We start from the raw sequence: 18,592 nt of genomic DNA, 5'->3' as shown, positions 1-18,592 counted from the left end.
TAGACATCATGGACAGGTCCTTACTTTCTGATTCAATTTCAATACAAAGCATATGGGTGACGTTTGGAGTCAGTAAGAATTGAGTTCTTCCCCTGGTTTCATCTCAGCATAAGTATGTGAACACGGGCAAACTATTAAACTTTCGTGAATCATAGGCCCATCATGTATGAACTGGAGATGAAAATACTTACACACTAGGTAGATAACAACTAAAGGAGATGATATATATAAAGCATAGCACCTTACATATATCAAGGTTTAGCAAGTTATAATAATTCTGACATTATTATAACTTTTAAATTAGAAAACCTAGCAAAAATTTACCTTCTTTAGAACAATAATTTACATATGTATGCATTTTTATTTTTATTTTTAAATTTTGTTTTATTTCAGAATATTATAGGACTACAAACAGTTTGGTTACATGAACTGCTTTTGTACCATTTGAGTCAAATTATAAGTGTACCCATCCCCCTATGTGTGCATTTTTATATACAGGTAAATACCTTTTATATAAATATCCCCAGGGATTGTTGCTAAAACAAATCCTTTTTTCTTGAGAAGCCCTTTAGAGTCTGAAAGGTTGGCAAGGGCAGATTCTCAAGTCATTTTGTATGAATTAACAGACAATCTTTGTCAGCTTTCAAATCACCCTTCCCAACACAGACCACAAATAGTCCCAATATTTGTACCAACCCCTCCAGAGAGAAACAAGCTGGGGTTGCTCTGCAGATCTATTTGTCACTTTTTTCCTTCTTTTCAGCATATTCAGAGGCACTTAATGGCATTAGGCAAAATTATGCCATCCATGGCATTGCACCTGGCATGGCTAGTGCTCCCAGGTGGAGAAGCAGATGTATAATGGGGCTATTTGAAAATGCTACATTAGAAAAACAGCTCTACAAACAAAATTAGTGAGACAATGCTGAGGATTGCTCTTCCTTCTGTTCCAGCATAATTTATCATCCAGAAAAAAGAATTACTGTGTGAACCATGGAGGAGCACAATTAAGGTGGAAGGCAAAGTGCAAGATTTTGTAGCGGCATCCCCTGGATATTGTGCAGGGAGAGAGAATGAAAACTAAGGCATTTGGCTCATAAGTCCATGCATATTAAGGCATTTAGCTAGCATATGGAATGTTTCAGGTTGTTCCAGGGATATAGACAAGGAACTAAATATTGACTCAGCAAGAGCTCAAATGAGAGGTCTAATTAAATTAAATGGTACAAAGGGGAGGCTTGTTTCATAGACTCCAGTAATTGCTTAAAACACAAAAGAGACCAAATCAAGGTCAAAGAGGTATAGTAATAACAGGGAAGATATATATAGCAAGATGTAGAGAAGACATGAGCATAGAAGTGACCAAAAGTTCAAAAGCTATCGTTGGCTCAATTGTGAAAAATGATTGGACTTTGTCATGACCATAAATAATCAGTCATGCCTTTAAGCAAAGTCTAGCACTAAAACATGCATCAGCACGTTAGTTTTAATTTTACTTTAATGGCTATGTGCAAAACGCCTTAGGATAATGTCCTTTCCTTGGACAAACTTGATTGATAACTAATGGATGATATGCTTAATACTTTTGAACTCTAAAAATGCTGTGTTTTAAGTTCCACTCCAGGAAGGAGTGAGTGTGAATTAACACGAGGATGATTCTGGTGTATCTGAATAGGGTTGTCTATTTCATAATATAATGTTGGGGATGTGAGATAGCATTTATGTGAATAGGGGGAGAGTCTCATCTCTGTGACCAAAAAGACATCTCTTCTGAGTATAAACCCAGAAATTTATACTCAGAATGTTAGAAATAGCAGAGCCCCTCCAGGATAAGAGGGCGATGGAGGTAGGGAAGGTGGAGAAAAGAGATGCATTTCCTTCCTTGTACCTAAGCTCTCTGAGCCTTAGTTTTATCTAAAAATGGGGATACTAATAAGACTTTCCTCACTGATGTGAAGATTAAAATACTTAATATATTTAGGGGATTTAAAACCCCTTCTAGTAATTATGAGAGCTCAGTAAATGTTAGTTGTCATTGTAGTTATCATTACTCTTATTATAATTATCACAGAAGTGAAGAATAAGAATCCGATCCTAGAAAGGTTGAGTCACCCACTCAAAGGGAGCAATATGGCCCCTGGCTCTGTTCAATTTTTTATTGTTATAAAGAGATACAAAATACATTTAATGACATTTGCCTCCCTTTTAAGATCTATTTTCACGAAAGTTTCTGTGCCCTTCTGCTGGGTAATTTAGCATTAAGGGTACTGACTTTAGAATCAGGGAACTGGGTTTAAAATATGGCTCTGGCTCTTAAGCCTCGTGCCCTTATATGAGCTGCTCGATCTCTTTAAGTTTAAATTTCGTATCTCTCAAATAGTAATAATGATGGCTACCTCACAGGGCTTTCATTGGTAAGGATAAAGAAAGCAAATGCATTTTAAATATTTAGAATAGTGCCTAGCAATAAGCATTAGATTTCATGTACATATAGGCTTACACATATATTATTTATGGTTTATATATGTAAACTATATTCACATGCATGCACATATATATTCCACCCTTATTCCTTTAACTTGAAATTGAATCACAGAATTTTTTGGTTTAATGAAACCCAGTCATATCACTCATTCTCTCTGTCTCTGTCAGTCTCTCTCTTGCTCTCACTCACTCACACTCTTACAAACACACATGCGTACACACACACACGCTGCCAAAGTGTTATTATGTCAGTCTACATTTACACTATTTCCTAAACCAAACAAGTCTCTTCTAATTTGCCATTTAAAACATTACCTTGTATTTTAAGGCAATTTATATTTTCAGGTCAGTCGCATAGACTTTTTCTCTCTCCATCTTACCAAATTCTTCCAATTCTTTATTATTGAGCTCAAATTTTCTGTGAAATTCTTTAGACTATTCAAATCAAAGTACTTTCCTTGCTGTAAATAGTTGGCATCTATTGTCCAACACACTTATTTATTAACTCTGTACTGTTAAACATTTCTGTAAAACATTGGGCTATTATACTCTGCCCAACATCTTAAAAGTCCATGCTACCAGAAGTGCTAGCCTTGCCAAAAATGACTTTCCTGAATTTCTGGGTAGCTGAAGTTCTACTCTATATAGTAATTGAATAATTCTGATAATGTGACATTTATATAAACACTCTAATATTGAATAAAAATATATCTATGCCCATCTTCAAATCTCAGGGCTGTCTGCATTTGCATTGGCAACAACTAGATTAAAGTCCAACTGTCTCTCTGAGGAGCTTTTACCTTGCGCTGAGCACAGTTAACAACAACCTAAGACTTTCTTTCCATTTCTCATCAGTCATGGGTGAAATAAATGCTAATCTTGGTACAGAAGCAAAGCTGATTACTCTTCCTCAGAGCCTATTATCGAGTGCTGCTGCTAAAACAGGCATGGTTGATAAGCAGTTTTATGACAGGCAGAGGAATGATCCTACTAAAGGTAGAACAATTTTCCCACTTTTCTACCTTTAAATTTAATTTGAAATAATTTTTACAACAATTAGATGAAATGTATCAATGAACAATACCACTTTATGGTAAAGTTAACATTTATCCCATGTTAGCTGACACTATTGCTACTACCATGACTCTGCTATAACTGCTACTACTACTACTAGCTAATATTTAATGAGCACCTGCTACATGCTAGATACTATGTTAATATCTTACATATAGTAGTTTATTTCCCTCTCGGAAGGTATTTATCAGCCAGTGATCAATTTTTCTTCCCTTCTCTTTCCTTGCACAGAGATGATAGAGACCTCATTAGTGAGATTCCAGAAAGTACATAAGCCCTGGTCCCTGAGGAAAAATGTAGAGAAAAGCTCTCTGTATCAAACTTATGTGAGCAAAAATAAGAACTTCATTGTTTTAAGTCACTGAATTGGTAGCTATTTGTTATCACAGCATAGCCTAGCCTAAGTTGACTGATTCATTGCTGTTGATTCAAAAAAAAACTTTCTTAAACTTTTTTTTTTCAAATCAAGATATGCTTTCAATGCTATGTGATACAGACCCTACAGCTAGACTAAAAATAATTCATCTCTGTGTTGAAGAGGAACTTGAACTCTACATCTGGTTGAATGTATAAATGAGGCTCCTAAAACTTTCATAAGAGAATGTCAATTTTACCATCAGCGATAAGAAATAATACCATGTGTGCACACGCTAACACATATATGCACATAATAGATGTTTAATGTTTGCACATTGTATGAGTGATATATAAAGGGTATAGGTCCCTTTTTAAAAAAATGCTGTTATCAGAGAACCCAACCACGAATTGCTTGTGATGCAGGGCTTGACCAAAAGCTTTTTTGAGACATCAAATATTGCAAAGAGACGACTTAATGCACTTGTTAAACCCCCGATTGCCAGTATTATTTTTGTGATCAGCTAGATCATCAGAAAGCAGCATTTTCAGACCCTATTACCACAACTCTTTCAATTAAAAAAAAAACTTTCACTAAATTGAGATTTAATGTTGTAACTTCAGATTTTATAGAGGGTCAATGTGAGAAATGTCCGTTTGAACATTTCTGTCTTCTACAGACCTCTAGGTTGGGACATCATCCATCATGTTACCAATTGTTACTCAAATAATGACACAATAAATTTCTCTTTAAATTTAAAGCCTGATAAAATTTTCTCTCTCTTAAGAAATGTCTATGCTGTCTATCATCAAGAAATGACACCTTTAAACTCTAATCACTTATTAATTTTCAGCGAAATATACTCAATTATGGTAATTAAATTTATCCCAAAAGTCTTTAATCTTTTAAAAATTCCTTAGGGTCTGTTTTTATTTTTAGTTTCTAAATTTTATATTTTTTTATTTCTGTTGCTATTTTTCCAAAGCAGGTGGAAGACATTCTATTTGTAAAATAAAACTTTCTATAAATTATTATGATTTTTTTTTCTTGTCTTTCTTTGTAACTAAATTCCTGGAGAACAAGGACCTTGTTTACTCATCTTTGTGGTGTTGTTTTAAGGCAGGCAAAATGAGAATAGATACACGTTAGCACAGAATGGCACAAAGAGCTCTGAAACTAGAGCCTGAATTCATATTTTTTCTCCATCACTTACTAACTGTGTGACATTTGGCAAGTTATATTCATTTATTAGCCTTTGTTTTCTTGTCAACAAAATACCATAGGTTACTTGTAGCACTGTTGAGAGGATAAAATAATATAAATGAATGTGTCAATAAGAGAACAGTATTCACCAAATTCAGCAAATTCTTCTGTCACCTCTTCTTCAGCCACAAATAAGTGACAGTAAAGGGCACAATGTTGCTATCATTTGTCTCTTGAGTGGGTACCGACCTAGAGAGCCTGAGAGAAATCTGTGCATGTGGTTTACTGGAGGTCTGCTCACAGAAGGGGAGGGAGGGAAGAAAAATGGGGTGGAGGGGGGAAGTGCAGAGGCTGGAGCTAAGTAAGAACATTATTAAGCTGAGCCAGAGACTAGCTTTGGCCTAATCTCACATGGGACTGTGAAACTGCACAACTGAGTTGGTTCCATCTTGAGGCAAGGAGGCTGAGCTTTTGTATTTTCCTGTCTGTCAGTTACTAGCTATAGACTACCAGGTCATGCAGGGGGTAGTGGTGCTTAACCACCCAGACTCAGTGACTCCTGTTTGGCTGACGACAATTACCCAGAGAAGGGAACAGCTATGAGATGTTGGCAGTCAACACTCACAGTAGCTAGAATATGAGTGAACTGCCAGGTTAGGGGATGAGTCACCAGTATTACAGAGTGGGTGGAGTACAGGAATGCTGTTAAAAAATTCTACGATGCACAGGACAGCCCCCCAACAGCAAAGAATTATCCAGCCCCCAAATGTCAATATTGCCAAGAATGAGAATCCCTGGAATAGATGAAAGCACAAAAAGTCAGTATTATATATTTGTTATGAATGGTTATTGATGTGATATTAATATCACTTAGACTTTAGTACTCAAACAGGGAAAATATGCAATTGCATTGATTTTGCTAGGGAAAACACACACACACACAAAATAAACAAACAAAAAAATCCTCACAGCTTTTATCGTGTGACTTTAGCTAGTATTCCCTCATATTATGCAACAACAAGCATAAATTCAACATGAGTCATGGGATGAAATGACTACTTTTGCAAATGTTATCTATCCTGTCTTGTGCCTTTTTCACATCTGTTTTCATTTCTGCCTTTATGCATGGATTTTGATGCCAGCATTTTGCCGTCCTAGAATCTTTAGCTCCTTGATTTTTTTCTTCTCTCCCCTATCTTTCTGTGCTTTTTCTCTCTGGCTTCCAACTAAACTCACAAACATCAGCATCAGCTCTGCTTTTTCCCTTCAGCTGCACTTTGCCTAATGGGGAATTTGGCACCAACCTATAGTTGTCAAATACATCTTATTCACTTTCATAGCCTCTCTTTTCACCTCTGGCTTTGAAGTTCTATAGTTCAGAATGTTTAGCACACAATAGAAATAATTAATCCCCTCTCTTCTAAGGATTGATAATAATTTAGCTAATTCTTTTTTCTAAACAGTCTTTTCCATTAAGTTTTGAATTCTTCCAATTTTCCCTTTGAATAATATGGAACTATTTGACATACAAATAAGAATATGCAATTATTGTAAGGAGTTCACTTAACAGTAGAAACTCTCACAACACATTTATAGTTTTATTTCTTCTTCCCCATCATTTTTTCTTTCTCATATTCATCTTTTTGTGTGTGTGCCTCATCCAGATGTTCTATCCCCTCTTTGTAATTGCACAAAAGGGATTTAATTTTACAAAATAGAACACTGCTGTTAGTAAGAGATATTACAACAGTCTCAGTAAAGCCATTTCAAATCAATCTTAAAATCATGAAAAATATATTTTGCACCATTTTAATACACATGTATCACAATTTTTTTTAGATTTGTAATTAGCAGGTAACTACTGAAGCATCTGATTTCATTCTCATTGATGGAAATTGTTTAAATCAAATTGAAGAAGCACCCTCTTAACAAATCAAAACAGCAACAAAAAATACAGCCTTCTATGGCATAATATAATTTGCCAATTGGCACTGGAAGGAGTAGTTTGGATAGAAATAATAAAGGGGAATGTAAAGCAAAAGAGAATATCGTTAGAAATTCTGAGTTGGAAGGAACCATGAAGTTCATTTTATCCCAAACCTTGGTTAATAGATATTAATGGATGAAGAAACAGACTCAAAAGAGATTAACATCCAGACTTCACCCAGTTCTCCTATTTTGGGGTCCACTAGCTTTCCTATCACCTTATGTGAGGTCCTCATTTTGAGGCTGAAGTGTGTGTTCTGGCCAGGTATTCTTGAGAATCCAGAATCATTAAATCATATCACTATAATCAATTAATGCTGTGTTCTAGTCAATGTTTCCCCATATCTCCCAGTTAAAACTATGCCTTAGTTGTTGATATATGCAGCAACCATTACAGCTGAGTACACTAATATGAGCTCTCGTCATCCTGCTGGAAGGTCATAGGGTTTATTTTCAGTAGCAATGAAGAGCATGAGACCTAGATTCTGGTCCTGGCTCTGCCGACAGGTATCTTTGTGAACCAAGACAAGTCATTAAAAATCCAAGACCTATTTCATTGTTTGTAAAAGGAATTAGAGATAGTTATTATATAACATAAATAGATTACTTCTAAGGTTCCTTCAAGTGCTGTTAAACCTGGATGCATAGCACCTTCAGCATTCTCAAGAAAATCCAATTCAGCACAGTATCAGATACCAACAAAATTTCTTAGTCACTCTACTGCAATGCAATACAAACATAAAAAGTAAAAACCAAAAAACATCCTCTACACATATTTTTTTTTGTTTTTAAAATATGTTCTTTGAATTACTAAGTTCTGATTATTTTAATATGCCTCCTACCTAATATTACAAACAAACAAACAAAACAAACAAACAAAACAAACAAAAAACAACATTTGATAGAGTTAAATTTACTGGCAAAGCATCTTCTTTCTTCCCCTTTTCTTCCTTTTCTTCCTTATTGCTGTTCTCCTCCCTCCTCTTCCCTTCTTCATTTCTCTCATTTCTCCCTCTTCCATTGCCTATATCTCCCCCTTCATTTCTCTATAAAATTTCGGTTAAGTTTCCAAATCTTTCTCTTTTTTTAGTTTTTCAAATTTTCTTGATGCTTACTAATGATTGCAGGAGGTTCAGAAAGCTCATTAGCTAATTCCCCGAATGCCTTAACGTGGCAAGCACATTAACCTGCTAAGTTATTCTGTATGTGCTCGATTGCCTAAGTTCTGCAGGCCCTAGTGGCTCTTTTGGTCAATGGCTCTATTGTTGCTGTTCCCTATCATTCCTAATTGAATAAACACTGCCCCTTGATTTCTGCTAAAGCTGAGTTTCAATTGCTTGGCAAATTTTCAATTTTGCTGATCTTCCCTGCCCCGACTGATTAGTTTTATTTATTTATCCAATTTTTTAAATTGTGGCTTTGGCACATCTGCCTCAGGGTAAGAGAGCACAATTAAACACATTAAAAGAAATTCACTGGATATAGTGGTTATATAATTAATCAATTTTAAGCAGTGCAAAAAAATTGCTGACCTAAAAGCATGACATTTGGGGAAAGAGTAATTTTAAGGGTTTAAAACCATTTTATTTGGATTTTTCCCCTGAACTTTTAAATATTAATATTAATATATACAGGGTGGAATATAACACTATTTATTTCTGTATGGCAAGCCTCTTTTCCCAAAGTGCAACAGTTTTCCCACTGGGCACAGGGAATACGGACACTAGATGAGCGATTGATAAAGAATCTATGGAAATGCCTTCAGGTAACCCAGGCACATTTAATCTTCTTAGAATTATACTTTTTATTCTATTCCTATTTAAAAACATTTATAAGTCAAGGTGGCTATGGGAACTGAACTGCAACAGTACGCTTAATTACTTAGTCTCTTTGTGTTTTGTTATCATTTTCCAATTAAATTTTTATAAAATATCCTCTTTATTTGAGAGAGGATAGCACTTGGAAGGCCAAATTGGCTTCATTTCCATGTGATTGGAGGATAAACTCAAGCTGAGTCAGGTTCCATGGTCCAGACAACGTGCTGGAACTTGGCCCTGGTAGAGTGATGTCTAGCACACAGCATCTCTGTTCACTATTTCCAATCATTGCTGTTAACTTTGGTTATTTTTTTTCTAAGTAATGTTGAAAAGTGATCGAAGATGTGGACATCTTCATTTTGTTGTGTTACTAAAATAAAACTTGGATAGAGCACTCAAATCGTAATCTTAACAGAAAACTCCTTTTTTCATTTTACCAAATGTGTTTTCCACCAGCAAGAAATTCTTCAACTTCCCATTCATCTGTCTCTAAATGTGATTTTATCTTGATTCAACTTTATCCTGGCTCAGAATAAGGGCGCTTTTCTTCCCCTCAAACCTAGTCTTTCTACCTGTTCTCCTAATCTCATTCCCTCCTCTCAGTTATTTAAGACTTTATTCCCTCAGTTGTAGTCTTTTTTTTTTTTTTTTTGGAGACGGAGTCTTGCCCAGGGTAGAGTGCCATGGCATCAGCCTAGCTCACAGCAACCTCAAACTCCTGGGCTCAAGCAATCCTCCTGCCTCAGCCTCCCAAGTAGCTGGGACTATAGGCATGCGCCACCATGCCTAGCTAATTTTAAGTTGTACAGCTAATTTCTTTCTATTTTTAGTAGAGACAGGGTCTTGCTCTTGCTCAGGCTGGTCTCGAACTCCTGACCTACAGCGATCCTCCCCCCTCGGCCTCCCAGAGTGCTAGGATTACAGGCATGAGCCACTGTGCCCAGCCCTCAGTTGTAGTCTTAATTTTTCTTAGGTTCATTCTATCCTGGCTGCCTCTTCTTTACCTAAACATTTACTACCGTCTTAAAAAGTGCATAAATAAAAAATGTTAACCAAAAAAAAAAAAAAAAATGTTTTCAGCAAATCTGTCTGACTCACAAATTTCTCTCTTCCTTTCTCTCTCTCTCTTTCAATTCCAAACTACTGGAAAATTTAGTCTGTGCCACCATCTTCTCTGCCACTGCACACTCAGTACTCAACCCACTATGGAATAATTTTTGCCTTCACCATATCACTGATACTGCTTTGGAAAAGATAGAAAAACACCTTTTAACTCCAAAACCCAATATGCACTTTTAAGACCCAGGCAACCTGGGTCATTGGCTATGGCACCTTCAATGATTCAAAAATATTTAAGGACTTTATAGTCTAGAGGGGAATATGTATGAAAAAGCAGATAATTACAATATATGAATACTGCTGTGATTTTGGTAATCATAGAGGTGATATAGAAACTGTTAGTTGTTGCCCAATATCCATTCTCTTTTTCATAGAAACAAAACTCTGATTACAGTGGGGAAAATAATGTGCCCAGTTTAAAACACAAACAAACATATAGAATCTATATTTTGCAGCATAAATACCTTGCAGTTAAGCATAGCTGTTTGACTAAGTTCTGGCCAATAATATGTAAGTAAAAACATTTGGAAAAGACTTTCTAGGAGGTCCCTTAGAAAGATGTAAGCAATGTTTGCTTCTGTTTCTCTTCATTCTTACTGCCTGGAATAGAAAAGCCATTGCTAGAGCTAGAGAAGCCGTATTTTTGACCTTGATAATAATGAAAGCCAGAAGCCAAAAATAATGAAGCCGAAAGGCAAAAGTACCTTATTCCTTGATGATTTTGTGAAGCTGCCATAACAGTGCTAGATTCCTCATTCTCAGACTCTCTTTATGGAGATAGTAAACTCCCAATTTGTTTTAACTGCCACAATCAAGTCTCTGTATCTGATAAAGGCACATTGGAATCACTTTATGAAAAACAGTTCTTTCTGGATCTCTGTCTCTATTTTTTTAAAAAATCTTATCCAACATATTTTCACTGGATGGTCCCATCTATTTCTCTTTCATAGCTGTTTCCTAAGTTCCAGAACCATATGCCTAACTTCTGAACCTTTCTTTTTGGATGCGCCTTAGTCACCTAAGTTCAACAAGCAAAATCTGAATATGTATCCTTATTTCTCCTAACTTGATCTCCCTTTTATATGTAGTGTCTTACTGATGACTCCACTGTTGACAAAGTAAGCTGTCTAACCTCTAAACCTTTGGACAAGTCTTAATTCTTTTTTCTTCCGCATCCTTCCCATCCAATAGATCACTGACCCTAAACACTTTTAGCTCAGAATTTTTTCTTGTATGGATACACACTTTTCCATTCTCATCAATATTGTCTTAAAAACGGTTCTCACTGTTTCTCTCCTGAGCTTTTTTTTTAAAAAAAAAATCATTTCTAAATATAAAAAGGCCCCAATTCCCCAATCCCAAAGTCCCTCATCTTTCCAATATATCACTGCTCTATCAAAAAGAGTTAACTTCCAAATATATAGATCTGTTTATGCCCATCTCAAACTTAAAAATTTTCAATTACTCTCAACTGCCTGTAGGGTGAAGTTTAAATATTATAAATGATCCTCTTAAAAACATTCCCATTGTCCTTTACAGCTTCTTCTCTACCCCTACCCTGCAGTAGACACACCAATAGTACCAAGTAAAATTGACTTCAGACACATCAGACTGCTCGCCATTTCCATATCATTCCATGTCTTCCCTACCTATTTTTCATTTCAGTTGCCCCATTTATTTCAATTCCTTTTCCTTCCCCTTTCCTATAAGTACCTATTTGTTTTCCCCTTATTAATCAAGGCCAAAATTAGGGTCTAGCCACTTATGGAGTTTTCTCTTGCCTGTTCTGCACATCAGAGAAATTATTGTCTCACCTATTAAACTATGTGCATTTGTACATATTGCTATTGTATAGTTTATTACACTATTCTGGATTCTTTTTTGTTTATGTGGATATATTTTATGTTTCTTAATTTTGTATATATTTGAGCATCTTAAGGGAGTTACCATATAGTCATTTTTACATTCCCCAGATGTTCTGCTATGCCTGGCACAGAGAGGGGCTCCAATCTTAGTGGATTTGAACTAACTAAATACACTTTGGTTTCCTTATAGGTAAAAGATGAAACTTCAGGATAAGTGCTTCTAGTATAGATGTAAGAATGATTGGAAAATAATTTTAATTAAATGGTATATTATGGAAATGTCTTTCAGATTCTTTTGTTACCTATTCATCTTCTTTATCCTAAACCTTAACACTCAAGATTGAGAAAAATACTGCCCACTCACTTCAGAAATGCTTTCCATTCACACCTACTTTTTTTTTTATCAACTGTAATAACAGCCATGTTTCATGAACCTGATCTTGGAATGCAAGCTTTATTTCGTGAACTTTGAATAGTCTGTAGCTTTGAATACAAAATTTCCATATTTTCTAATGAATTCCCCTGCTTTAGAATCATGCTTGTTACTTTTTAAGAGACTTCATAGAAACATAACTTGGATTAGATCTTCTTCTCAATTTTTCTTCTCTAAATTTAGGGTGGTTTTTTTTTTTTTTTTTGACAAGGTCTTATTATGTTGCCCAGGCTACTGGTCTCACACTGTTGGCTTCAAGTGATCCTCCCACCTCAGAGCCTCTCAAAGTGCTGAGATTACAGGTGTGAACCACCATGCCCAGCCTCCAATTTAACAAAGAAAAAGAACAAGTTAAGAACTCATAACCTCTTAGGTGGTTCACACTTAAAATCATAGCACTTTGACAGGCCAGGGTGGGAGGATGTCTTGAGGCAAGGAGTTCAAGACCAACCTGGGCAACAAAGTGAGACCCTATCTCTATAAAGATTAAAAAAAACAAAATTAGCTGGTGTCGGTGGTTCATGCTTGCAGGAGGCTGAGGCAGGAGATTGCTTGAGCCCAGGAGTTTGAGGTTGTAGTAAGCTATGATTGCGCCACTGCACTCTACTCTGGACAAAAGAGTAAGTGAAATGGTCTCAAAAAAAAAAAAAAAAGAAAGAAAAAAGAAAAAAGAAAAGAACTCAGGGTCACTGGGAAATAAAGCAAGTGTGCTTTGGCATACATAAATGCAATGTATTTAAAAGGCTTTCTAGTTGAACCAGTAAAGGTGATATTTTAAAAAAAGCTTTCAAAGATACGCCTTCAAACAGATAGCAGTAAGGGATATAAAAAGCGGCACACTCAGCTTTTTCAGATTTATTTTTTCTAACGCGGAATTGTGGGTGAAATGAGGAAAAATAGTTTGGATTTGCAATAGTATTCCTCATTTTATATAATGATTCAGCTTTTCAATTGTAAATCGTGTATTTTAAATAATTGCTGCCTAGTCGATATATCTGTAAAATATATAAAGTTCATAAATTTGAATCATAATACCAAACAGAAAAGAATACAAACTTAATTTAATACATCTGGAAGAAATCATATTTTGGAGGGATAGTTAACAGTAATATATTTTTACAGCTATGTAGATGCTGGACTACTATCAAAATTTTTTTGAAAGTTTAGCTTTGGAAAACACAATAAATTTATATGGATTTAGTTAGACCTTATCAAGGATGGTGAGTGTGTGAAACTAATAAAAGTAAACAGAAGACAAACTTCAGCCTCCAAATAAATATTTTTTTACATATTTAAAGTAGTATAATGTTAATTGAGAAAAGGAAGACTAAATGTTTAATAATTCAAAATGAAGTTAAAATAGTTATATATATGCACACATACAGATGCATAGAAGTGTATGTATATATGCACGCATGCATATGTGTCTACTCCCTCACACACAATTTCTGTTTGTGTGGCTTATGACAACTTAAAGTGCATTTTTCTTTGAAAAGTGACAGGGTACCAATATTGCACAGGGACCAATATTGTTTGATTTTGTAAAATTTGAATATCAAGGAAACGAAATGTTTTTTTTTTTCCTCTGACAATCACTGGAATAAAAAGCTAGAAAGCAACCACATCACATAATTTCCAAATTACTCATTTTGACTTGTATTCTTCACTTTCATCATACATACAAGGTTATCTATCTGAACAGAGAAAGCATTTCGGGTGGGGAACCTGATATAATACTCAATGAGGATTAGATTCCTCCTCTCTATCCTTGATGATGATCCTTTCCTTGTGTTTTTGCAACTACATCCTCTTTCATAACATTAGTTCATTGAGGGAAAGTCTAATACCAGGATATAGAGGCCCTAAATGTTGCAAATTTATAAGTATACTAGTGTAATTTTAAAAAAAAATTGCTATCAGGAACATAAATTTCTAGAATTTTCATAATGTTTCATTTAAACTTAAATTTATAATCTTGGTCCATGTCCTCCTCAAAGTCACTGATAACTGAATTCAACATAGATATCAAATATTATTTTATTACCATACCTGCTCCAGAGAAATGATCTACTACTATTAAAAGATGAGTAGAAAGTCAGACATTACTTCTACCATGGTAATTTTATAGCAGCTTGAAACTCATGGCCACCAAAGAATTTATGAAAGTTCCTCTAAATCTATAATGTTTTAACATATTCCAATTTTAAAAGTATATATGGAAATAAAAAAAATCTCAAGGCGTGAATTTCTATGTAATAAAAATGAATAAGGGGAAAATGAATATCCATTAATAGCAATAAGGCAATCATTTTATTAATTTGCAATTCCATATGCATTTATTTTAGAAAAAAATACAGGATTCATTTCAGGGTTCCGTTTGAACACTTTCTGAGTCTGAAAACCATGCTCTAAATTAGTATGCATGTTTCATCCAAGTGGCTTACAAAACCTGATTTATTCTTTCAATATCCAAAGTAAATAAAAAGTTGTACCTACTTAACATTTCTTTAAGAAATCTGACAAGATTTCTTGCTAGTTTAATTACATGTACTTTTATACAAACTTCGATTGAGTTTATTGCAAGCTGAATTTATCTGAAAGACTTGGAGGAGTAAGCAGGGGTGCAGGTACTCTGTTTGAGCATCCTCCACCTTTGATGGTGTGTACTCACAGCTGACATGATGAGCTCGCCCCCCAGGTTCTGGATCTCAGCTTTAACTTGACTGCAGATTTTCAGTTGATGGGAGTAGAACTTAATCTGCTCCAGGTAGGCCAACAAGTCCTGCTTGCATGATGGGTCTGGACACTACATATGCATCAAAGATAAAAGGGGAAATGTCAAAATAAATAGCAGGTGGATCACAATGGGTAAATACACTACTGACATTGCAGGTGACTTACAAGGCTGCAACTTTGTTTTCCCTGAGCCTCGTTTCTCAGCTCAAGCCCGCGTAGATTCTGATATGCTTCTACCATTACAATACTTTGTTCATTTTTCAATCTGAGTTATTTCAGCTTAGGAAAAAGAAATACTAAAGGAATTTTCAGACATGAAAAGGCATAAACATAACTGCCTTTAACTTACAATAAAGTTAGAAGACTTCAGATTACATTTTTAGGTAAATCTAAAGAAAGATTTCAATTGCAATTATTCCTTTCACGTCTAATTACCATTAGAATATTCCCTGGGACTTGTAGTTGTGCATTATCTGTCATATATTATTTATATGGGAATAAAAATCTGCAGCAAAACATACTATATTCTATTACTTTCAGCATTAAATCTTTTTAGCTGTTATGGACAAAGGAAATCATTTCTACCTTAGATAACAGCTGTGGACTTACCTGGAGCCAAGAAAGAGACAGCATACTTGTTTTAGAGGTGTATTAAATTTCTTTACCAAAGACAGCTTCCTACACTGTTTTATCTTCCATAAGGAGCTTCCTAGAGGACAGCTTTTAGATTCATCATAACAGTAAATATCTTTGGTTAGAGCTTAATTATTGTGATTTTTCTCCTATGCATTTATAGGAGATTTTTCAAAACTCTTCTTAATTTAATTTCACTTTTAATAAATTTTTATAAGAACACAGAAATGTGGACAATGATTTATATGCAAAGATATTCATTACAGCATTACTTATAATAGCAAAATTTGGAAATAAACTAAATGTCCTAAAATAAGGCTAAACAAGAATGCATATCTATATAATGTGATATTATGTAGTCTCAAGAAAATACAGTTTTCAAAGGATGTGGGAAAATGTTTTTGGAAGGCAAAAAAAATCAGTATTTAAAATTTCATATACTTTCTCAATCAAATTGTATAAAATGTATATATGTTTAAAACAGGCTGGGAAAGTAATATATGAAAATAATAAATGTGACACAATACTTTTAATTTTATTCATATTTTATATACCTTAAAATGTTACTTCTATAATTATAAAATGTTATTATTTAAAAGGCTTTAATTCTAATAGTCTAAACTGCAAATTAAAAATAGGATGAAAGAACAGAAAACATTTTATGCATTTCTGTTTTTATCCATCAATTAATAACTAAGCTGGGATATTGTTGGAAAATTCCTGAGAAGCTCATTATCTTTTATATTTGTTAAATAGACTAGTCTACATAGCTCCAGAGTGTGTGCACAAGATAAGAACATGTGACCCTTTGAGTCAAAGTAGATAATATATCAACAAAGGTAGCAAAGAAATCAATTCTTCTGCGGAAATACTATCAATCTGCTAAATAGGCACAAACATATCCATGGACAGAGAGATACACAATAGCCAGTCAAGCAGACAATCAGACAAGATGACAGAGATACTTTGACATTAAGGGCCTTTCTCAAGTTTTCAATAAGTAAAAGTGATCCTTCAAATCTCCTTAAATTGTAGCTAATTAAGAAGGAAAAGGAGAAGGACAAAGAGAAAGGGAAGAAAAAGAGAGAAAGGAAGAGGAGGAGGAGGAGGAGGAAGAGGATAAGAAGAAGGAATAAGAGAAATGATAACTAATTTTCATTGAGTTCTTACTGTATACCAGAGGCTAGGTTAACTAATTCGGGCATATCATTGCACTCAATTTTGAACCCCTTAAGACATATTTTCTCCAATTTACAGATGAGAAATTACCTGTAATGATGAAAAGAAAATCACCCCATTGTTTTATCTTGACAGGAAACTGATCTTTATTAGGTACTTCCTCTGTACCAGGTACTGTACTAGGTCCTTTACATGCATAATTTAAATTAGTACAGTACCATTTTAATTAGATCTAATTATTGTTATTTTGCAGATTTACAAACTAAGTTTCAGAGTGAGTAAATGATTTGAATTTAGTTTTCTTTGTTTCATTCACATGAATGCACAACTATTTCTTCTGTACAGCATTCATTCAAAATATCTTTTTTTTTCCTTACTGAGTAACTTTCACATCTATTCTTTGTTTTTATGAATGGACTCAATGATAATCCCTGACATACGTAGTATTTTATCTATCATGTACTATTCTAGGTGCTTTGCCTATATTTATTCTTTGAATAAACATAATTCCATGAGGGAAGTTCTATCATTATCCCCATTTGGCAAAGGAGGAAACTGAGGCACAGTGAGGTTAATTGACTTGCTAGTTAATAAGTGGTAGAGCTAGTATTCAAACCTGATCTGGCTCCACTTCCTTATCTCTATGCTCTTGTGACAATATCAGTCTTCTTGCCAGTTATCTTATATAGTTAACCGTAAATTGCCACTCTAATTTGTAAATTGATTTCTTAAATTAACACTTATTTGTAAATTGTAAGTTAGACTAATATGGATTTGTTCCTTCAAGACAAGTACCACTTTATAACTCCTAATAAAATCAAACTTATAACGTAATAGATTCTTTACCAATAACCAATTGAAATCTCCCAAGTTTAAGCAAATCATACAGTCTCTCTCAAGAGAGACTCAAAGCCATACAAGAGTCCATAATTCTATCAACAAAAGAATGAACAAATGAGGAGAAACTTTGAAGTTGAACTTCTGAAGTTAAAAGTTGCTTGACCCAAATTCACCCTTTATTTTCAGAATTGATAATAATATTTTAATTATACCTGATGGTGGCAGTCCATTTTATCTCTGAAGTCAAAAATCATAATAATTGGTAAATCCCTAAGCTATAAAAATTATTAAAGCTTTCTTTCCTATTGACATTTAGAAAGCCTTTCTGAGATGGTTTTATCTTCCTAGAAGCAGAATCATGAGAATGACTTATTCCCAATTTAAGAATGTTCTTTCTTCTACTGTTTGCCAGATTTCATTTTGGCCATTGGTATATCTTCTTCGGAAAAATGTCTATTGAGGTCCTTTGCCCATTTTTTAATCAGGTTATTTGTGTATATTTTTTGTTTTTGTTTTTTTTTTTGCTTTTGAGTTATATGAGGTCCTTAAATATTTTGGATGTTAACTTTTTATGACATATACGGGTTGCTTTTCCATTTTGTTGATTGTTCATTATATACCTAAAATATATGCAATTTTTACAAAAACATAAAAAATTAAATTAAAAATCAAATAATGTTTTCTACCTGTTATGTTTTTACGTGAAGGAGACAGAAAAACTTTGGGTTCTAGATTTGTAGAATATCCTTGCCCTTGACTTATTTTTCCCAAATAAAATTCACATAAAATATAACTTTTAAAAGAATATTGCTAGAGACTTTTAGGCAAAACAAATAGTACAATGTCATAGCACATTTTGGTTATTATT

The 18,592-nt window shown here is 34.3% G+C and overlaps 1 protein-coding gene across 1 annotated transcript in view; it reads right to left on the bottom strand.

The window, feature by feature from the left end:
* Positions 1-18,592, bottom strand: part of CTNNA3 (catenin alpha 3) — a 1,434,719-nt gene that overhangs the window by 24,688 nt on the left and 1,391,439 nt on the right. The window contains exon 16 of the mRNA XM_069460558.1: positions 15,008-15,142. Coding sequence (XP_069316659.1) covers positions 15,008-15,142 — 135 coding nt within the window. The remainder of the gene's footprint in view (positions 1-15,007; positions 15,143-18,592) is intronic.

This window comes from Eulemur rufifrons, chromosome 28 (genome assembly GCF_041146395.1).
Source record: "Eulemur rufifrons isolate Redbay chromosome 28, OSU_ERuf_1, whole genome shotgun sequence".
Taxonomy (NCBI): domain Eukaryota; kingdom Metazoa; phylum Chordata; class Mammalia; order Primates; family Lemuridae; genus Eulemur; species Eulemur rufifrons.
This window is presented reverse-complemented; position numbering and strand designations above follow the sequence as displayed.